Raw genomic sequence first — 22276 nt, 5'->3', positions numbered from 1 at the left:
ATGTGGCTACAACTCCAAAAAACCAAACATCAAACACGCCATCCGCTAGCAGAGTACAGTTCCGAACAAAACGCAAAACGACACCGGTACGCGATTCACTATCCGTCGGTAACGATCTATTGCCACTGCGGCATCATCACACTTCCCGAGGCCCCATCCAAGACGCCACAGGCCAATGTTCCGTGTGGTGGCCACTTTTTGCCTTTGTGCCCCTTCCAATTTTACGTTGTTTTTTTTCTCTCTTTTAAGTTGCTTCTCTCGCTCCGAACGTTTCACGCTTTTTTCGCGCCATTTGCGCAATTTGCTTTTTTGTGATTGCCCCGAGGGGGCCAATCATGCATGGAACCGCGCGATTTTTCTTCAATATCGCCCTTCCTGCGGGCGGAAATGGGCGCGGGTTGGGTGTATGTAATCGGCACTGGACAGAGCGGGGAGGGGGGAGGGGGGGCGGGATGAGGGAGAAGCAGGGAGAGGGTTGCGGAAAGTTCAGAAGAAAATTGCAGCTGCGGTCACATGCACCCACACACGTGCACCTAGCGTCGCGGTGAAAATGAAGACACCACACCGGTAAAGCGAAGGATAGAGAGAGAAAGAAAATTCTCGGCGTTGCATGGTGCAGCACACAACTGCCGCCGCAATCGGAACAATCGGACGAAATGGAAATTTTCCACGGTTGCTTGCCGCCCCATCACTTAGTGCCGTGAAAATCGTGCCGAAGAGTTCCGTCGAACCTCGAGATCGATAGCAGCAGCAGCAGCAGCGGCAAAAAATTACTCTGCTCGTAGAAAGTGAATTTGAGCGTAACGTTTCAATGCTTTGTTGGTTTGTCCCAAGCACCCAGATCCACCCCACTCTACCCCCCCACCCCACCCCCCCATTCCTCCCCCAAGGTTGCCCGATTATTTTCCACCCCGTAGGGCGGCTGCTTCCGCTGTTTTCGGCACATGGACCTTTGGCATGCGAACGGCCGCGTAGCATGTAGCAGCGGACGTAGTTATAAATACACTTCCTTACTACTGCGGGTGGTTTGGCACCGCGCCTCTTTCCTGGCATGGCACACTTTCGCATGTTTTCGCGCCGTTAGCTTGCGGGCGGCATCGGCGTAGATGCACAATTAAGAAAGCATTACCGATAGGGCCCCCGCGGGCGTTTTTTGTGGGCCCTTTTTTTGTTTTGCAACACCATACGGAGCCGGCTACACATAAAGAGCCTAAGATACAGTCCTGTCGGTCGCTGTTCGATGCATAACCGGACGGCATACATGTTTGTTTGTTCTATTTTTAATGAGCTAACCTTTCGGAATGGTTTTTTTTTTTGGTACCATTCGACAGAGGTTAGAAATGGTTAAATAGTAAACAAAAACGGCCTGTTTCTATCGTGTAACAGGAGCTAGGCTTTCGCAGTATAACGATGTTTTAAACGTCGTGTCTTCTGAATATAGTAAAGAAGATTAATCGAGTATACATAACTTTGATTGGAAATATGCACAATTAAATCATCCCACCATCTGGTCAGCCCTGAAGGACCCAGTAACTGACACACTTTCTTCAGTCGATCCATCGTCCAGCATCCACGTTCTTTGAACCGTCGCTCGGAACGGCCGTTGTTTAATGAAACTATTGAAACGCACACGCCCGTTCCGATCATCGGCAGCTGATTATTTTCCAATTAAGCCTTGCATACTTTATGACACCGGTCACAACGAGCGCCGGACGTGGCTAGCGCCTGATAAATCGCAACAGGACACACCCGAATCCGGTCAATTCGAACATCGCGCGCCATTAGCATATTGAGCGAAAGCCAACGAAGCGCACGGCCGATCGCACGGGTGTGAGTGTCCTTTCCTCCACACACCACAAAAAGGACACCCACCGTCGGAGACGAGCGCATGGCTCGACGGAAATAAATAAAACTATCTCTCGTATCGCGGGAAGTTCCAACCGAAGACGCCGGTATCCTTCAAATTTTAGCGCAAATTTATGGTTCATTTCCCACCGAGCGGGTTCCTTTCTTTCCCCCCGATGCACCCTCTGTTGGATCGTTTGCACCGCACAATTTATAGCGTGCTCGGGGAAAAAACAAAGCCATAAAGTTCGCAGCGCAGCATGCTTGCACATCCGTGCCACGACATCGCGCTCAAAGCCGCCCTTTCGGGCTGGTCAAGTAAGGATCATAGTTCCTTTTTTTTTGTTTTGTTCGTCGGCTCCCCTTGCCCTTTATTGTATTATTATCAGTTAACTTTCACTTTATGACCAATTCCGGCCCACTCGGGCTCCGGGTGGACCCGGGTCCATCCGTTATCGCACAAAAGGACGATGTGTTTATCGGTTTGTCGTCATCGCAGAAGGCGGACAAGTTTTCCCATTTGGCTCCCTTTCGAAGGGAGGAAAACCTCCAACGCGCTCAGCCTCTCGCCGGCCGGTCGGTCAAATCTTGAATGATGCCCTTAATATACACTCGCTCGGCGTCACCCGTCGTCGTCCGCACTGTCCTTTGGATTCCATTCAAATACACTTTCACACGCCGTCTTGATTCCGTCCGCTTAAGATCTGGGTCAGCAGCATAGGCCGTGGCATGGTGTGGTGGTTTTCGCCGGGAAATGTGAGCACCAACGAGGGCACATTTTCCTGCTCGTGCGCTAACCACGTGCCGAGGCGTTTGCTCGCGTGGCCACATCATGTCCGGCAGGATCGACTTTCATTTCCCGAGCTCGCGCGTCACCACCGACCACCAAGCAGGCACCATTGTTACTCGCTCGAGCCTCTCAATAGCCTTATAGCATTAAGACCCTTTCGCAACTATTCCCTCATCGTCGTGAACCGGACGAGCCGATATGCTGCATAGCGGGAGGAACTTGGGCCGTTTTCGCATATGCATACGATTTATGGGTCTTTCACGAGTCTAACTTTTACGCCACACAGTACCACAGCTTCAGTACACTTCTAGCCACCGGAGAGATGGGGGTTTTATTTTTATTTCACAAAAAAACTGTGCTAGCACAAAACCAACCCATCTCCGGAGCACCAACGGGCAAAAGTTCCACCGGGTTTATGCGCTACATCAGGGGAACACCTCCCGGACCTATCGTAACACCACCCGAGACCAACTAAACCCCGTAAAAGGGCGTAAAAGGGCGCGCGCGTATGCTGCCAGTTCTCGGAAAAGCGGATAAAACCGCGCCATTCTCCCATCCCGACCAACTTATGCCGCCATTTCCGTCAACCGACCGTGATTTACTGGCGGATGTCTTATGATTCAAACGATCGAATCATGTCTCCACTTTTATCATTCCTTCCACCGCTTCCACGGAGCGCCAAAAATAGAGAATCTGCCGCCTGCCGACGGTTTCGGCCAAAGGGATGGCCCTTTCCAGCCAGCCGTAAGACGTATGGGCGTCGTTTTTTTTTTGCGCCTTTTTCGATCCCTTTTTGGCAACGAAACGAGGAACATGCGCGCACAACTGCACACAAAAACTATCGCCCCAAACCCGAACCCGGAGTTAGTGAAAGTGAAACATCCACCGGGCGGGCGAGCGGGAGGACTCTTCGTCCTTACGCAAGGGCGCCATTGGCGCTAGCTTTCTGGCAACGCCGACAGATTAAAATTAAACGGGAATTATCTGCTCATAACTTACCGCTACCGGGACATCCGGCGGAGGAACAAGCCGCTCCGGAAGGTGCACCCTATTTCCCACTCCTCTTTTACACACACACACACATACGCACGCACGCACGCACACGTGTACGTTCAGTTGGCGCTTTTCCCGGGCCTCGCGCATAGCCTAGAAACCTTGACTACCCGTCTGATACGACTCTATTGGGGTGATACGGAGGGGTAGGAGGAGTCTGAGACGACTAAGAGGTGGAGTTCGAAAGCAACGGGTAGGAAAAGCGATGAGCATAAATCTTGTCTTCCCTTCCAAACGCACCCCCCCCCCCTCCCCCCCCCTCTTAACCCAACGCTCTCTTCTCGAGCGGCCTCACACAAATGTCTTGTTTCCTTCCCGCGCGCACACACACACACACACGCTCACAACCCGCCAGCTTCCCTGCGCTCTCGTTGCCCTCTGCTGCATCCGGTCCTATCGATCCGCACAAACCGAAGGGAAATCGGAGCAGAACCACTCCATATCCGTTCTCCGGCTCTCCAGGGGCCGTGAAATTATACCATCGCCGAGCGAAGGGCGCGATGAATGGGAGGGAAGGGAGAGAAGGGGAGCGGAGGGGTGGGGGAGCTTGTTACAGGGAAAACCTCATCCATTTGCTTCCAGTTCACGCGAAAAGCCCTGCACGCGCTTTCCAGCCACCCAGCGCGTCGTTGGTTTGTTTGCGTTGCAAATACACCCTCCACCGACGGAAATGGTTCGTATTCGTCTGGGAGCTCTAGGGGCGGCCTTTTTTTCTCCGGTTTTTTTTTGTTTGATTCGCCTCCTTCGGCTACATCCTCAAACCCAATCACCAATTTCAACGGACACACGGAGTGCTTCCGTCTGTGGCGCAAGGACCTTAGAGAGAGAAAGAGAGAACGAAAGGAAACACCCGGAGATGGAACGAAAAAGAAACACACTCCAAACAATTGTACTCTTGAATGGAAAACAAAAGTTACACGACCACTGGCCACTGGCGGCGTGCTCGGTTTTCCGGTGGGCTAGTGCCACTTTTCCCGAACAGGCCGGGTGGTTCAGGCGACAGGACGAAGGCGAGTGCTTCGTTTTCGGTGCACTTGAAAAACACAGTTCATTATGCTTGATCATTTTTCTTCCCAAGCGCGAAACCCGGAACAGCACGCATAGCGCAGATTGGGCAACGCGCGAGATGCGCAACGCTCGATATGGCGACAGACGAAGCGGAAGCGATGGAAGCCAGTGATGGATGTAACGGCGGCCATGGTCCACACTACAAGGGAATCCAATTTTTGCCCATTTTTCCCGGCCCTTGGGCACCTTTTTTCTCTCGCGTTTCGGGTTTTCCGCGTTCGTCGTTGCTCGCTCTTGCACCCATTGCGTAGAGTTATGGAGCCGGTTCGAAAGCAGGGTCAGTCAATCGTGTTGCCAATCCAGCGCGGCTAGCCTGGGGCCAAATGTAAGGAAAAAAAACACACAGCCCCAACGAACTATGCTTTTTTTTCTCCTTCGTGAGACTTTGGTTCACGTTCACGTTCGCCATTTTATTGCTGCTCTCCTGTGAAGGAACTCGAAAGCGCGCTCGAGCGCCACTCGAAGCCAAACGACCGAAAGGACGAAAAACGGCTCGTCCTGCCATCCTACCGTGGAGGGGTTCATCTCTCCCAATCTCTCTCAGTCTCTCTTGTCTGTCTTAAGGTCCACCACTCGAGCGGTCTAGGACATGCTTGCTCGCTTTTCTGCCCGCCGGTCTATTTGCATCGCACGCTGGTGGAATGGCCGTAACATTTCGGTTGGAGTTTTTGAGTGTTTTGACTGGACGCTGGCCCGGTGAAGACGGTGTTGTGGACAGGACGCAACTTTTGCTGCAACCCCCTTGTGCCACAGATGTAATAATGAGCTGCAGCTCCTGCCTACAACTCCCAGCTCCTAGCCAAGACATCTAGCAACAGGATACCATCACGACAGCAGCAGCAAATAGCCCTGGGGAAAAAAGTTTGGAATCGTCTTCGCCCGGAACAAACCGGCACAAGAGCTTCGAATGGTGAAAGATTTTGTGAAACGAAACATCTGTCCTGTCAGTTAGGAGGTCTTGCTCGGAAGTTTATTAAAAATGCAAGAACAACAAGGAATAGTTGGCAAAGAAACGCCGGCGCGTCGAAACATGGAGCAATATGTTTTGCGATGAGCGATCAGTTCCGAAAGGAAAGTGCTGAAATATTTTATTGCCTCCCACTATTCCCGAGTACCAAGCTGATTTGCTTTCGTGCCACATCCAAATGTCACTTCCGCTTTTCGCTGTTGCTGTTCCGAGTCCTGCTTGGCTTTTTTTAAAATAATCCACAATCCCAAGAAGGACATGAACCCCGGTACACCTGCATTATAGTTTCATAGCCGCCCGGTCTAGGTATACAAAGCTACGACCCAACTCGTCCCCAGCAAATGAGGCGACCATCAATTTTGCATGCTTTCCCCGCAAGACAATTTTCCGAATGTCAATTTACCGAATTAGCGAGCTAACGGGGGCAAGCGTATTGCGCTTCAGGCATGTGTAATGTGTATCCCCCTCTGAACGAGCTCGCTAGAATTTATCTATAATTCAGAACACACCACGAATGATTACTGTCCAACAAGACGTAGCAACATTGCGCGGAAACGCGACTAATGCGCCAAGCATGGGACTCGTTTCGTTGTACACTTCTGGGCCACATAACGCCCTATTGAAATGTGCACCATTTACTGTAACTTAAATCAATCGAACCTCGAACGCCCCCTCGGGGAAGCAATTCGGACACCGTAACGTGCGTCATTCTGACCAGATAGGCATCCTTGGCAGCGGCAATCAACGAGAAATTTTACGACGAAAGATAATCCATGCAAGCGAAAGAAGCCAACCGTCAAGCGATCAATCTCGGTGCCGGCTCACTAGTTGGCAGCTCTGCGCCTCCAGCACCAGCACCTCGTGGAGCATAATAAAAATGGCACCATAATCCCTGCCTGCCTGTCGTCCCACTCGGGGAAACCAACCAAAAACGCATGACCGGTAGCACACACATCGAAACAGAAGCAGCAACCACAGCAGCCTCCACATGCTCTTGACAGCAGCTCGGAAGAAATATGCTGCGACAAAAAAAGGCATAAATCGATGACGAAAATCCATCATCAAACTAATGGAAGCGCACAAGTGATGGTCGGAGAGAAAGAAAGAAGGCGAGAGAGAGAGAGTGAGAGAGAGAAGGCAGCCCACGAAAATACATCATCAATATTTGCACAGTTTCGCAGGCACGTAAACGCACCCCAACACCGTCTCCTGTGAACGGTAGCATCAACCGGAGTGGACCAGACCAGAACCAGATCCACCCTGGCAGGTAGCTGACGCACTCCGTCAACCGTGACCAACGTGTTTCGAGTGTCTCCGTATTCTGGGAGCTGCGTAATCTGAGCCTAATTGACTGGACCCCCAGTTTTCCCGGCTGGCTTCCTTACGGGCGATGCCGTTTGGAGTCAGGGGGGTTTCTCTCTCACTCTCTCTATCTCTAGCGTCCTATAGTGAAGCAGCTTCACAAAAAGAAGGCTCCCTGGTGTGCTGGGTGTACTTCTAAAACGAATTATCTGGTCAACACACTGCACGCCTGACACCGTCCGGGTTATGTGCGGTGAAGCAAAACCCCATTCATCAGTATCGTCAAAGACGCATTTCCCTCGTCGAAACGAGAGGATCTTCGTTTTTGAACAAAGGATAAAGCGCCCCCTCGGGCTCGCACACTCCCACAAACACACACACACACACCCGCACACAAAAAAGGTAAATTAGCACCGGGGCTAATTCCCGACAGCAAACTTCCTCCCAGCACGGCTAATATTTGCGCAGGATGATGCCGTTTGCTCGGCGGAAACGTCCGCAAATCGTCCTCGTCGAACGCGACCGAGACGCGCTCGTGACCGGAAGCGATTTCCTTCCGAATCGACCGACGATAAGCGTTAAACGGTCGTTTTGGTGAGGGGGGAGGGGCGGGAAAAAACACACACACACACACAGCCCTCCCAAAATCTCTGCCATCGTCGCGCTCCCGCGTGGGCCAAGTGTTAATAAATTCCTGTCCAAATATCAATAGACGACGCAAACGATGATGGTGTCGTCCGGTTGTGCCACGAGGCAAAATCCGATGGCAACGTGAGCCCTTTCGATCGCGACCGACGACATTCGCTAAACCGAACCGGATTGGGACAAAAAATAGGTCAACCCCAGGAGACCGAACTATTGGCCGAAAGCGTCCAATCTAAAACCCGGCTGACCAGCTGATCATAACGGATTATCGGGACGGAGCAACCGACGGCATGCGACGGCCGATCAGTACAACCAGCTGGCGGCTGGCATGCCTGGAAGAAGCGAAGGTTTTTTTTCTTCTTTTTCCATCCTGCCCTCTACAAAACGAACCAACGACGCACCATCTGTAGCAACGAAGCAAACTGCATCACCGGCAAACACTGCAAAGAGCCGATCGAATGGCCAACGCGATGCACCAGCGATGCACCTCAACGATGCACCCATACACCCTTCAGCGAGCCCTCCAGGAAGCTAATCGCGAACAAACGCACCGTAAACCGGCAATAAACTCCCAAGTATCCGCTCTTTCTCTTCGCCCCATTTGCTTTCGCATCATCTCCCCAGCCCGCCAGGTTGCAGCGTTTTATTTTCCCTTTCTCGGCTCACCGGCTGCAGCAGCTGCAGTTGGCAACCGAAGAACCACCCCCTGCACCCAGTTAGAGCGTGTGCAATGGCATGGAACTGAACTAGCTCGGCTTTGGGGCCTTGAGCACAAACACACGCGCACGAATCGGTGGAGAATCTCGCTATTACTGGCCACATGGCCATTCAGGTGCTGCCGTGGATCTCGTGACGGTACGTGGAACCGACCGGTGGCCAGTTTTGGTTGAGGAATTCTCGCCCCGGCCCACATAAAGCGGATCCGTGGAGCGATAATGAGATGATGTGAACCGGACGAAGCCGGCAAAACCACCATCGTGTGCAAGCGGCCTTTCCCCGTTCTAGCTGACTAGAATCGGTATAGCGTCGGTGCAGCAATATGCACTCCAGCGCCAAGAACGGTAAGGCAGCAGGTAAGTAAACGGTGAGTCGCTTCCCGATACTATCGGCAGATCAATATTTGTTCGACTTGACTGCACCAACGGCCGGGTCTCTCTAGGGGTGCCGGGAAAACACGCCCGTCACGGGAAGTGCAGCGTTATTTGCATTCTGAAGCGAACAATTAGCAACACGGGGATCAGGACCAAACGATGGAACCGTTCGAGGTCCAAATTCCACTCAACTTGGCGTTGTTCTAACGAGTTTGTCCTGCTCAATTCTCGACAGTTCAGTATGCACACGCCACACAGCAATTCGTCATCCAAGAAGGCTTCTTTTTTTGCCTTGTTTTGTCCGCCCTTCGAAAGGGCCACCGACACCGCAGTAGGCAGAAATTAATTGAATGCGCGTTATTAAACATTTACATCACGTTCGATCGATCCATCCCCGGCTGCTGAAGGGGAGAGGTCCCGGGTCCGAGTCCAAGTCCGGGGGTCTAATAAATCTTTCAGATGAGTTAATTTTCTACCACCGGACATCTTGTCGCCAGTCCAGGGCGCGCCAACCACGATAAATGGCCATCCGCGTGCCCAAAGCCCTGCGGCAGTTGCAATGGAGCCCGCTTTCCCTTCGCCCAGACCAAATGGTGGTTCAATTAAGAAGCCGCTTCTCGGACGGACAAGAGAAAAAGCCAATCAGCGAAAGAACCGGCAAATACGGAAATAATCCCCAGCGGCTCTCCTGCTGGGGAATTATATAAATCGATAGTGTAATTAATAACGCAAAAACGAAGCGAAGAAGCGCGCACAAAGCTCCCGAAGGACGACTAGCTGGAGGAGCTGGAAAGGGTCTGAAAATAAGCGTTTCTTCTCACCCCCGGTTACAGTCAACCTTCACTCGCTTACCTTCAATGACATTCCAATTTCGCTGATCCGATTTGGAGAGCGCGCTCCGCCTGCCAAAGGGACAAGGAGCTTTTTTCCCTCCCACTCGCGACCACCGACCAGCTCACTTCACTTTTCACTGATTTCACACACACACACACGGCGACGGAAGAGGGCGAAGGTCTCAGAAAGGACGAAATCTCACGTCCAAAGGGCAACCCGGCAATCGTACCGATTGGAATGCTTCTTCCGGTGATTTTTCCTGCTTCCGGTCCGAACCGGTTGACGGAATGTCGTCGCTAAGAGTGACCTTAACCAAACACAGCACAAGTTTTTCGGTTCCTTTTCAACACTCGAAACGCGACACGACGAACACGCGCACTTTATTCAACTATCTTCAGGAAACTATCGCAGCAGCACACTTTAACTACGCTACGTTCGATCGATCGTTCACGATTAAACGCACAAGCACAACTTCGTTTACAACTCCCGATCGAACGGCAAGATATTTCCCTTTTTTTCCTCCACTAAACACTTTTTTACTGCGCTTACTTCCAACCGGTAATTAAATCCAACGACGCACGAAAAAAAACTCGCAACGGAAACGGTGCGCTACATATCACAATTATCACACAACAGCCGATGACATCGGAACCGGCCAACTACTTGTGGAGCGGAGCGCAAATTGGCGATCTGCTTTTTTTTTATTGTCTGATTATTTCCCTTCTTTTGTGGTCTTTTCTCAATCACCGCTCCTACATCCGGTATCGCTCAACTGCAGGTCTAATCGAACCAACCGAATGGCCGAATGATGCACGTCGCGATTCGTCCGCAGGATGCGCAGATCCTGCGTGTTGATCCTGTCGTTGACAGACACCCTGCAAACACAACGGACAAGAGTTAGAACAACTTCCATTCGGCAGGGCGGTGGCAAAATTCGTTCGAGAAATGCGTGATTTTCATATGCACGACCCGAGCCACCCTGTGAAACGGAGGCTAATCGCCTGGCCGGAAATCGTTACCATCGTCGGTTCGGTGGGGAGGAATATTGCGAAACTTCTGGCAAACTACAATTACATAAACTTTTCCCACCATATCTGTTTCGCTGACGTGCCGGTCCCGCGCTACTGTGAAGCCAGGGAGCATCCCTCGGAAAACACCACACACAAGGGTGCTAGGGAAAGTTTTCACACAGCACGCTCTGATGTGTGAGTGTGTGTGCTCTATAAATACGTACGCATTTTACCCAAACTAGAAGGGCTATCGTTGGATGCATGATTGGAGCCATAACGCGGGTGTGCTATTTCTATCGATTAACAGACCTAACCCGATCGTTCGATGGCACGAGAGGGTTAATTATAGGCAGGCGGCCACCGTTTATCGGTTGTCTCTTAAAAAGTAGTTTCACAGTGATAGAGGTTTTCCACCTACGTCGACAGAACTTATTCCCAACCGCACATGACCACCCAAAGTGTCGCGCAAGCGGATGCTACGTCAGCTGCAATGCTGTCAAATAATTTCGCCCAAAAGTGACGCAAACATCCGATAATTATTATCCGTTTTCTCGCGCGGCGCCAAGAAACGCCGCGACGGAAAAGCCCCACGCCGGTCTCCTTGGGAAAACTTTCGGCACGAATCCAACACCATGCTGGGGAGAATGACAAGAATGGTAAGAGCGAACCGTGAAATGGGTCAGAATTTTGTATTACGATAATTCGCAACGTAAACGCGAGCCAAGCACGTGCACCTGACGCCAATGCCACCCAATCCATGGCGCCGTGGCGTGGCGTATAATGTTCCCTGAGCCCAGACGGCCCTGTCCCCCTCGGTTCGTCCCGGTTGTTCCCAATTACTGCAAATGGTGAAAGTTTGCCTCCTGAGAGCTGACAGACGAACCATCGCCAGTGGTACGGCCGTACAAGCGCGCCCTCGCGTGGTTAGGGTGTATTGTTTTCGAATTTCCTAATTTGCATTCACACAAGTTCAAGAAGTGTTGCCAAGTTTCCCAACACCAAACGGTGGTGGCGACGGCGGCAGTGTGTGGTAGAAAATTTATCGCGGAACAGACCGGAAGTGCATGTACACATGTACGCCACCCTTTCCATCACCAACCCCAACCGCGTGTGGGTGGCAAGGGGTAAGAGAACACGAGCATGACGCGACGGAACGGATACGGAATTCGCCAAAGCGCGAGCGTTCTAGGAGAAGCTTTTCCGGACGTGACACGAATGATTGAACACCCCTGAGCTGGGCAAGGCTAAGCCAGAGCAGTAGCGCACGTTGCTACAGAAATCGTTTGCTGATATCACTTAGCTAACCACTCTGGGTGAACGACATCACATACCGATGCAAATAACTACCCCCGGTTGGGAAACTAACGGCAGTGGCACGAGAACCTTCAGGACCTTCAGGACGGTAGTTCATGAAGCCACTCTGAGGCAACCAACGAAACGGGAGCCAGTCGAACTTTGAGCTGCAGGTTGTGGTTTTGCAGTCGAAACGATGGCGGCGGGTATAATAGATTCCCATTCGCCACCGCCAACTTTTGCGACAAAGTTCGCGCGACGCTTTCGACTGATAACGCTTCTGGTTGCACGGTGTTCCGTTTTCACGCGACTCGGAATTACAGAACCCACCCGGTGGTTGTGGCCCACGCTAAGGTGTGGGAATATGGTGCAAATTTTAGCACCATTCAACGCACCATCCATCCATCCAGTTCGTCCTTCCGGAACGCAGCAAAACCCCTGACAGAACCGGTGCCAAGTCATCAGCAAGCCAATGGTAAGTTTGACATTGGAAGGCATTAACGGTGACTTAATAGATGACGGGTGCCTGGCCGTGTAGGGTTCGTGTGCCGACAACACTGTTGTCCGTAACTTCAAAGTGCTAATTATTGATTCCAGCCACTCGGTGGCGGGTTTCCCGGGCAGACGGCTATGCTATCGATCCAACGAAATGGCCTTAGTTGGAAAGCTGGGAGGGATGAGGAAGACCAACCTTTAGCAGGTCGTGGAGAAGGTGAAGCTTTGCTGGTGCCGGCTGGTGCTTGGTCTGGCTGTTGATCGTCTGCAGGAATGTTTAATGATACCCGCCCTACGCGGTGGGAAGGGACTGTTAAGGAGATAATAGTAGTCCATCAAAGAATGTGTTTGGTAATAATTAAACCCCCGATGGCTCGCGCAGCTGGTAGATTTAGTTATGAACTTTCCAGCCATCAAGCCACTTAGTATGGCGCCACTTGAAGTCTGCTGGCTACTGTTCTACGGTTGGAAGAGAATTAAACGCACAAGTATTGAAGCAACCATAGCTCACCTAGTGTTACGATGATTACGTCAATCCTTCGTAGATTGTTAAAGGTCCACCAGAATCACACACCTAACACCTAACACCTATAGGTACATTTCTACTCGATACATATTGAAATTAAGCTGCACCACCGCGAATGTAAGTCACCCATCGCACCAGCTAGCTAGCCATAGATAACCCAACACCCACGATCGATGATCACCGGAAGGGAAAAACCAGTCTACTTCTGCTGACGCAACCCACCAGCTGATCGGTTCTGTCTCAGTTCCCAAGCGCACGCGTGTGCGGTGCGCGGTTGAACGATTTTCCACGATTCTGCCCCCGGCGTACGCGTGTTGTGTGTTCCTTCCTCAGTGGATCACGATTCGCACGAGACTGAGGCCCGCGTCTGAGATCGGAAATATAAACATCATTAAGCCAATTCAAGCACCTCCGCCGGTGCACCAAACGGTAACCGCACCGACGGATTCCTTCGACGGCGAGTTGAGGGGGGAAAACGCACCACGGCGCACGTATTACCCGCGATCGCGCCTCTTTCATTGTTGCCCCACTCCCCTTACTTCCCTCTGCTTCGCTAGCTTCCTCCCTTGGCCACATGTGCACGCAGCCATGCCCTCCCCTTTGGGTGGGGAATGAAGAGGGAGGGGGTGGCACACGCCAATGCCCACCACCGCGAAGAGTTCGCTTTCCACACACATTCGCTTCACTCGCGCTTCTGCCTTTCGTTTCAATTTTCTTCGCCCAAGCCCGTCCCAGGGATGGGCTGGGTTGAACTAAAATGCAACCCTCCTGCAAAGCGTGCCCGATTGCAGCAGCCCAGGTTGCCCGGCCACCGGTGTCTGTCCGGCGTCCAGGCCAACGGAACAAGTCCAAGCGTGGCCAAAACATCAAACGAACGAACGGACGAAATATGAAACGGGCAAGAAGCACCATTCGTCGTATGGTCCACGTGCACGGTGGGCAGAATTCGCATCTGGGCATCTCTCGGACCGCAAACCGGCTGGAATACTTGGCATCCTCTGCTCGGCAAGCTTGGGCTTAGATAACCGCGCGTGTTAACGTCTCGCATATTGACCGCTAACCACAACCGGTATCGTCGGATTATGCCCTCCAAAACAGGTAATCATCTCACCTAGATTTTGAAAATATGTGGAGTAACGTCTGGCGGTGACAGGGGAACAAGGAACTGAAAAATGGGAACTTTGCACAAGATAGAAACATCTCCTGCTGGATCGCGAGCGATACGTAGTAACGCGAAGCGATTTCTTAGCAAACGAACGAGTCTCATTTAAGAACTAAGTTGTAGGTTTCTTCGATACACGATCTTCTTGTGATCGACATGCGGATGGGCAAGTACCCTTAATCTTCAGATACTGAATCAATTATTATTGTTATTTATTTAGGGACGGCCAGGCCATATCCAGATTTGCATAATTGTTTCTTGACTGAAAGGCATTTCCTCCCCACATTCGCTGCAAGCCTTATCCCGGGCTGACTCGGTTATATCGATGGTACTCAATGTCGCCAATTTACTTCGCAACCGTGACTTCAAACCTTTCATTGCGGGACATAGAACAAAAGTTTCTGTCGACTATTACGAAGCGCATCAAAACTTTTCCTTTTGCGTTCGTATGCTGTTCGCGTCTTGTTTGTACGGTTTTGTTTTCGATGGACGTGATCACTGAGCGAAGTTCAGTGCACGGTACAACAAACTTTCGGAAGGTTACGGGGCGCTTTACGTGCTGCAAAACATATCGGCATATCGCGTTCAGGCCACCACCTTGTGCGTGATTCAATTTGAATCGCCACCCACGTGCACCCAGCACGGGGAAACACCATCACGCACGGGAACTTTCTCCGAGCGATTCATACCCCGGCATGGTCAACAGCCGGTGCTTTCGAACGGCGCCACTGGATCATGCCGGAATCTGGCCACGTTCTCCACCGAAAACGGCCGTATATGTCGCACGGTCATTGTTTCCAACAGAAAACCTGTGGTTTAGTTTCCGATCCTGTACCGGCTATCTGGAATAGTTAATGCCAATTTCATAATAAACGTAAAACCCAATCCAAATCGATCATCGATGACGAGCGTTCACTTCCGACAGAGGAAGGAATCGCTGGTACCGTAGAAAGCTTTTCGACGTATGGGAAAGGACCATAAAGACACCAGCGAAACACGTGAGGGGCTCGTAAAAGCTCATTGTCATGGGTCGTTCTACTCCTGGTGTATACGCCTGGTGGTTTTCCTTTGCGTGTTCGATGCGTGCTTCATCCAACGCTGCTTCTGACGCACACGCAGCCGGGAACTTCCGGCCGAGTAGCAAACCCAACCTTGCCGGTTTCCGACAAGAATTGCGTGTCGTTAGTAGCAAAGATAGATGGATATCTGCATCATATCGAAGGTCATTCCCGGTAAGGGGTAACCTTTACGTAATCCGTTAACGCCGGCAAGGGAGATTCCTCTGTATATATTCCATATTCGCTCGGTTGTGTCTACTCGATCTTCTAGTGAAACACGTCGCTAGTAAGTGGCCATTGTTTACATCTATGAAAACGTGTTCCTGCAACTTCCGTCTCATTGCGTAGGGAGACTGATGCTTTCATTAAAACTATTATCATATCATAGCACAACAATACCTGTAATCCTTGCGGCGAACTGCCAGTGCACCATTAGTCAGCCTATTTCACAGTTCGCTTTGGGCACTTGGTCTATTTACGTTCCGATGTAAACACAGCATCTGGAGCAAAACACTTTCTCACGGAACTTTCCTGCATCCTTTCACAATGCTTTTCCGGAGATTTCCACTTATTTCTCTCGCGCTCTGCCCAACGATCAAAACGTCAACTTCCGTAAGCTCTCACGAACATGAGACCGAAACGCCGGTAGATGAAATATTTCGAACAACTGAGCTTCGCGAAAGTACTAAGCACTACGCTGCGCGATGATATATGACGGTACATTCGACACATGTCATGCAAATCGTAGTTGAACTCTTATTATGACAAAAAAACCAGAGAAATGTACAAATGTTACAGTTTGTTGGATAAGTTGGTTTTGAAAAGAAATTACAATGAAAATGCACATAAACTTGATTTCACTAGCTCTGAATGGAATGTTTTCAATCCACTACGAAAATCAAGAAAATTTTCTTGCGCATGCAAGCAACGTGAACGATACGTCAAAAGCAAAGGCTGTCAATAAGCATGTCGCATCAAGCATCTGCTCTCTCTTTCTTATCCGCCATTTGTCAAACCTTGTTGTCGGTCCAGAATATCTCTGACTAAAAGTGAGTTTTTCTAGTGAAATATCTTGTGTAAATATGTAATCTATGCCTTGATCGAACGCTAATGTACTTTTCTTTCCATAGCAACCAAAAATGGAGAACGATAGCGGAGAGTTTGTTGATTTGTACTGCCCCCGCAAGTGGTGAGTGTCATCATCGAACAATCTCATTAGGATTGGCCTATTCTATTTCAACACGTGTCGGCGGAATGCAAAAATGTTCCGCAATGAGGGAAATAATGACTTTTGTTTTGCTATAGCTGCGCATTGTGTGAAACTTCTTTACATCGTCTACGCCAATATACCTTAAGCTCTAACTCTTTCAACTCTGATAAATTTTGTTTACGTGCCTAACCTCACTTTTCGTGATTGTCCTTTCCTACTACCATAGCTCATCGAGCAACCGCATCATCCATGCAAAGGATCATGCTTCCATCCAGATCAACATCGTGGATGTAGACCCGGAGACCGGTCGCATGCTGGACACGTCCAAGGTGTACGCCATCTGCGGAGAAATCCGTCGTATGGGAGAATCGGACGATTGCATCGTTCGTCTGGCGAAGAAGGATGGCCTGCTTTCAAAGTATGTTAGCTAAATGCGCTTGTTATTGATTTTTAAAAACTATTCAAACTAAACCGAGCGATTTACCTTTTCTCTTTCAGGAATTATTGAAAAAATTCGTTGTATTTTGGTGGGGCATACGAATAAAATTCCGTAAAACTGTATAATTAAATAGACTATTGATTTGTTCTTTGTTCTACCAAATCTCTTGCGATTATTCTTGGCTTGATTAACGTCGAGCAACTATGTTATCCGTGATATTCTATAAGTCTTCTTTCTTCTGTTTGAAAAGACTATATTTTCCGTCAGAGCTAGAGTAGTCAATCGAAAACTAATACTGGATATTAATATTCCATTAAAATGTATTGTAAAATGATCAATTTTCGCTACAATCAAGATAAAGATTACACTTATATGAGCACATCCTTGAAATACACAGTAGAAAATATCATTTCCAACGACATGGTTAGGGGTTAGGCCATTAAATAATTAAAATATCCGCAAAAATATTTTTTAAATTGTTTCTAACCATCCAAAAGAATTTGTTGATAAACAAAGAAACTTCTTTCAGCAGAATGACAGCAATGTATTCAGCGCTAGTGTGCGCTAACCCTTGAAGATCCAATTTACATGTCCCAAACAGCGTGCGCTGTAGTAAGCGCATCCAAAGCTTATTGTATTCTACTATCCAAAAGGTGATTATTTTAGGTACATATTGGCGCATGTGTGCGTGTTGGGACGGTCATATTGTGCCTGAACCTGCGATTATGTGCGTTATGTGCTGAATAAGCCGTATTTAGAACGCACGGTGGCATTGATGCTGCAGTTTTGCTATTTTTTGTCTCGGAAAAAAAATTTGCTCGCATCGGGCAAATGTTTAAATAAAGTGTGCGCGTGCACCGTGGAGATAACCATATTCGGGAGGTGTAAATATTGGTGCAAATGATGGAAACTTCGTCCGTAATTGTTCTCGATTCTGACTCGGATGATGGGGTAAGCGGAATGTCATGCAGTGAGTGAAACGCTCGATTGTTGTTACACTCCTCCGATCAGAAAGACGGGCGGGAAACATATTCTCTTCGAGTTGTTCCATCACCAACTGCTCTCACTTACGCACTCGTGGTGTTTGCAATGTGGTTGTTTTATGCGCGAGCAATGCTTGATAACAATTCATTCATGGTTTGGCTTTGGTGTTTCAGGTGGTTAACGAAAACGATTCATTGGTTGCACGAAAGCGAAAGGCTCCTACGCCACCCTCCAGCAAAACCGCCCCGTTGAATGGTACAAACGTAGATACGAATGTCACGGGTTCGGCAGAACCACCACAACGGAAGCGTATTAAACCAATCACAATCGCTTCAAATTTGTCGGAACGATGGCCAGATGGTGGAACACCGCCTCACAACAACAACAACATCCAGCCGGCAATTTCAAGCGACCATTTCGCGCCAATAACCTATTCGGAAGATTGGGAACACGAAATAAAGCGATATCGCGCGATCTCCATGCAAGCAGTTCCGACCACACCTGCGAGCTCCAGAAGCAGCACAACGAACGATGAGTCGGAATCCAACAACCCTAGTGCATCCGAAGGTACGGTTAAGGCATTGGCGGCAAACCAACCGCCATCACAACGTAAGGCCTCCAGCCTAACAGAGAAAAACCAAATTGGAAAGGAATTCCAAGAACTGCTGGACGCGTGCCGTAAGGCCGACAACTCCAAAGACATGGAAACTCTGATCGAAAAGAAGCTCGTGCGTTACTATGAAGTGGTTCATCCGGACTACGTGAATTCCAAAAGCTTTAAAAAGGCAGTCGTCCAAGTAACGACCGAGGTGAAAGCTCATCCGAATCTGGTCTTTCTTAAGATAGCCAGCATCGTGGAGGAGTTAAATATTCGGAGGAAATCCCGTCCAGTAGTAGCACCGTCCACGATCGAGGCCGACGATCCGGCGCCACCGCCAGAGGACTCCGGTACGTCTAAGAAGGATCGTCAGATTAGGAAACTCAACCGAACGCTGTACATCCTGGACAAGCGTATCAAACAAATGGAAGAGGCAGAGGTCGATTTTAACCACGAATCCAACTCCACCTATCTAATGGCGGAGCGTTACAAGAAGCGCGCCTTCGAAGTGTACGAGAAGCTGTGTGATATAACGGGCGAAAGCAAAAATGCCCATCGGCTCGTGCGTAAGCCGATCCAATTTCAGGGAACGTCGTTCACTGAATTCAACCGCATGTTGTCGCAATTCGTCAATCGAAAAAATTCGTTTCCTAACTTCCGTGATGTGCTCAAATGTTTGCTGCACTGCAATACAAAGTACGACTATGGGCTTCAAACGGAACAAATGAACCGAATGGCCCACGAGGCGTTTTCCAAAATCGGCAAACTACTGCAAAAGCGAAGGAAAACGGATCTCTACGAAACGGTCGTCTACCACACCGGCGATGAGAAAGACCCGGCGACCATCGATCCGAAGCTACGCGAAAAACTGGAAGAAAATGGAAAACACTACGGCAAAGTGAACCAGCTAATCGAGAAGTAAGACCCACGGACTTATTCCACCTATACAGCGCTGTATCGATTCACTTATTATGCTTACAGGTTTGCTGCAAAAGAGAGCATGATTCGTGAAGAAATTGCGGCCAACAAATCCAAAACCGAAGACACTACAGCCACCGAAGAAAGCAGGAAGGGTGGAATTAAAAGTAGCGATTCGGTGCCATCTAGTAGCGCAAGCAGTTCAAAAGCAACCACTAGTACTGCCTCAGACGAGGCGATAAATGAAATTTCCCTAGAAGTTACCGACTCCGACGATGATGATGATGACGAGGATGATGACGAGGACGAAGAGGACGAGTTTGAATCCACCACTAAGGAAAATGTTCAACCGGACAGCTTCGAAGATGTTGTGATTTCAGACGACGACGAGCTAGTGGTGTTAGATTCGTAGCATACGTCGATAGTCGTTTGTAATTGAAATGTACATATAGGCAAACCCGGCACAAGGCGGATAAAGAACTGCAAGCAACTTATCAAAATAAGTTATTTTGTTTCACGCTCTTTTGGAGTTCTTCAGCAAGTCTCAGGAAGCGTCGTAAATTAATACATAAGCTACATAATCTACGCAGCATTCGAATGTCGTGACTGGAGACCCTCATCCTATATAACATCTAACGATTTCCCAAATGTAAACCCTAGTGTGCGTTATGGTAGATCACTTTATCTGCGCTCTATGTTTAGTTGATGAAACTAATCACGTTTTATGTATATATTCGATTACCGAATAGGGGAAATGCAACTTCAATCGCGGATTTGCCTGTTTGCCGATCATAATGGTCGATCTCATTGCGATGCTGTTTACCCAGCAACGACAGAATGTGTCATCGAATATCAAATATCGCTTTGAAGTTTTAAATTTTCTGCTAAGTTGTTTGCCTTCTTCCATCAAATGTCCAATCAAAATGTTTTGTTCTCTTCTGCGGACAGATATTTGTCAGTGACTGAAATACACAAAAGCTTTCCAAATGTAATATTATGTAACGAGAACGAGGCTGAAGCCAGGTTTCTGTGCGCGTATTCTATGTACATAGAGACATGCGGAATAAAATTCATGTGGCGGAAAATATTTTTCAACATAATTTGTCTAACGCGTACTGTGTGAAATTGTGTTAACTCATTTAATGGAAAGCAATAAGAAGAACAAGTCTAAGTAAGCATTGTACTCATAATTAAAATTGTTTGGCCGTTTTAACGAAATCTCAAGAGGCTTTCCAACGTGCTACTTAATAAGGCTCATCCCCAACCCTTCAAGGATGACTTTTGTAATCTCATAATCGGCTGAGGAAAGATTCTCTACGATATCAAAGTGGTCCAGATTTGGCAAAATCTTCACGTTACTGTTCAACCCAAAAGACGACAGGTGCGTGCTCATCTTTGCCGCCATTTCACGGAACACGTCACTGTCGTGCTGCGCAACGTACACATGGAATCGCAAACCATTATCATCAGACGATCGGAGATGATCGAAGCTCGCGAATAGTGGCGATAATCGCCTTGCATTATTATCATTAATCCCGAGTAGATTGTTGCTGTTGACACTCTTCGTGTAGCGCAGTTCTTCCACGTTGTACACGCCGGAAATGAAGTACACATCCTTGAGCAGCTTTAACTCCTCTCCAACGGCATTTTTAAATTCTTCATCTAGCATACTAGCGATCAGGTGAGCTCCTGCAGAGTGACCAGCAATCGAAACATGCCTAAAACGACCACGTGCATAACATGAAATATATTGATGCTCCTAAGCTTGACGACTCGCCCTGAATGCTACTCACTTCACGTTGTTTTCGGTAGCATAGTTCAACACAAATTCCCCAGCTACCTTAATCTGTCGTACCAGCTCCTCCAGCGTCACATCCGGGCACAGCTCGTAGCCCACGATCATCACCCTTATGCCACGATCCACAAGTGGTTTCGCAGGATACGCAGAAGTTTCCTTTTCCAGCATTTGCCAATATCCCCCGTGAATGTAGACGAACAGTGGCGCATCGTCTGGTAGATTTTCACCGTAAATGTCCACTTTGTCGCGATCGCCACTCCCATACTCGACGTTTAATCGATTTGCCAGAAGTTCCCTGTTCTTTTCACTCTCTGTTTGAAATAATCGACAAACAATTGTTCACTTGCGAAGATGATTTCATCTGACGAAATAGCGCTTTTTTGAACATACCGTTGGACACGAAATTCACATGATAAGAAATTACTTCCGACGCTGTAGGAAATCGTACGCTCCACGCAGAAGGGGAGTATTGTTTCTCCCAGATGGCCAGGACTTCCTCCGTTGGTATCCCACCCCCGTCCATGTTTGTTACGCAACCGGAGTTCCCAGATCGGAACCGCAGAAATTTTGAAAGCTTATGCAACCAAAGCGTTTCTGGAGGTTCAAGTTGTCGTGCAGCTGCAACTGAAGCTACTGTCGATGGGTGCTGCTGGTGATTAACAGCCAGAGCAAAATGAAGGACAAATACGGACCAAACGACAACCGACCTGCGCGTTATCAGCCCATCAAGAGACGCTACGATTTGTTTACCCATAGTCGGAATGTTTGATTTCGTTTTTTGTCTTTCCTCCCTTACGGTGGCTAATATTACCCGATTTCCGTTCGGGTGGTAGATCCTATTACTTTCCTTCTGCGATGACTAACACATACGAACCAAGTCGTTTCCTGGCATGGGAAGGAAGCCTTACGTGCGCCTTCTCAGCACGATCATCAACGTGTTCAAGTTCGTTCATGAACAGCAATCAATCGACACTACGTGCAAATCGAGTGTGGAAGGAAACTAAAACCATTTGAGAGATTCGAATCAATGAAGGTATGCTGAAGTTTTGTTGATTCATTGTTATGTTATCACAGCCTGTGAAACGAAACGATTGCTCTTATCTTCATAGCTCCGGCCAACAATTGGGTATTCAAATACATTGTAGTGGACTTAGTTTTCCATAAGTTACCAGACACCAAAATGGAGTGTC

General features: G+C 49.0%; 3 protein-coding genes across 3 annotated transcripts; 2 read left to right on the top strand and 1 right to left on the bottom strand.

Moving 5' to 3' along the window:
- Window positions 1-16139: 16139 nt before the first annotated feature.
- On the top strand, window positions 16140-16920 carry LOC128723089 (40S ribosomal protein S21). Its single transcript, XM_053816797.1, has 4 exons — window positions 16140-16188; window positions 16270-16328; window positions 16576-16767; window positions 16848-16920. The coding sequence occupies exons 2-4, from the start codon at window positions 16279-16281 to the stop codon at window positions 16855-16857; spliced, it is 252 nt and encodes an 83-aa protein (XP_053672772.1). The 5' UTR covers window positions 16140-16188; window positions 16270-16278; the 3' UTR covers window positions 16858-16920.
- A 768-nt stretch (window positions 16921-17688) lies between these two features.
- On the top strand, window positions 17689-19700 carry LOC128726659 (daxx-like protein). Its single transcript, XM_053820479.1, has 3 exons — window positions 17689-17739; window positions 17946-19288; window positions 19352-19700. The coding sequence occupies exons 1-3, from the start codon at window positions 17689-17691 to the stop codon at window positions 19698-19700; spliced, it is 1743 nt and encodes a 580-aa protein (XP_053676454.1).
- Window positions 19701-20133: 433 nt separating this feature from the next.
- Window positions 20134-21840, bottom strand: LOC128723238 (kynurenine formamidase). Its single transcript, XM_053816955.1, has 3 exons — window positions 21477-21840; window positions 21082-21397; window positions 20134-21006 (listed from the first exon to the last, which is right to left on the bottom strand). The coding sequence occupies exons 1-3, from the start codon at window positions 21838-21840 to the stop codon at window positions 20529-20531; spliced, it is 1158 nt and encodes a 385-aa protein (XP_053672930.1). The 3' UTR covers window positions 20134-20528.
- Between the last annotated feature and the right edge of the window lie 436 nt (window positions 21841-22276).

The sequence above is a fragment of the Anopheles nili genome, chromosome 3, assembly GCF_943737925.1.
Source record: "Anopheles nili chromosome 3, idAnoNiliSN_F5_01, whole genome shotgun sequence".
Classification (NCBI taxonomy): domain Eukaryota; kingdom Metazoa; phylum Arthropoda; class Insecta; order Diptera; family Culicidae; genus Anopheles; species Anopheles nili.
Note: the sequence above shows the minus strand (reverse complement) of the source record. Positions and strands in the feature narration are given on the sequence as shown.

Excerpts from the sequence above, each read along its gene's own strand:
- LOC128723089 (XM_053816797.1), top strand. The coding sequence starts at position 16,279 with ATGGAGAACGATAGCGGAGAGTTTGTTGATTTGTACTGCCCCCGCAAG. Across the intron at positions 16,329-16,575 it reads TTGTACTGCCCCCGCAAGTG|CTCATCGAGCAACCGCATCA; the intron begins GTGAGTGTCATC and ends CTACTACCATAG.
- LOC128726659 (XM_053820479.1), top strand. The coding sequence starts at position 17,689 with ATGATGGAAACTTCGTCCGTAATTGTTCTCGATTCTGACTCGGATGAT. Across the intron at positions 17,740-17,945 it reads ATTCTGACTCGGATGATGGG|GTGGTTAACGAAAACGATTC; the intron begins GTAAGCGGAATG and ends TTGGTGTTTCAG. Across the intron at positions 19,289-19,351 it reads GTGAACCAGCTAATCGAGAA|GTTTGCTGCAAAAGAGAGCA; the intron begins GTAAGACCCACG and ends TTATGCTTACAG.
- LOC128723238 (XM_053816955.1), bottom strand. The coding sequence starts at position 21,840 with ATGGGTAAACAAATCGTAGCGTCTCTTGATGGGCTGATAACGCGCAGG. Across the intron at positions 21,398-21,476 it reads TGTGAATTTCGTGTCCAACG|AGAGTGAAAAGAACAGGGAA; the intron begins GTATGTTCAAAA and ends TATTTCAAACAG. Across the intron at positions 21,007-21,081 it reads GCTACCGAAAACAACGTGAA|GCATGTTTCGATTGCTGGTC; the intron begins GTGAGTAGCATT and ends TGGTCGTTTTAG.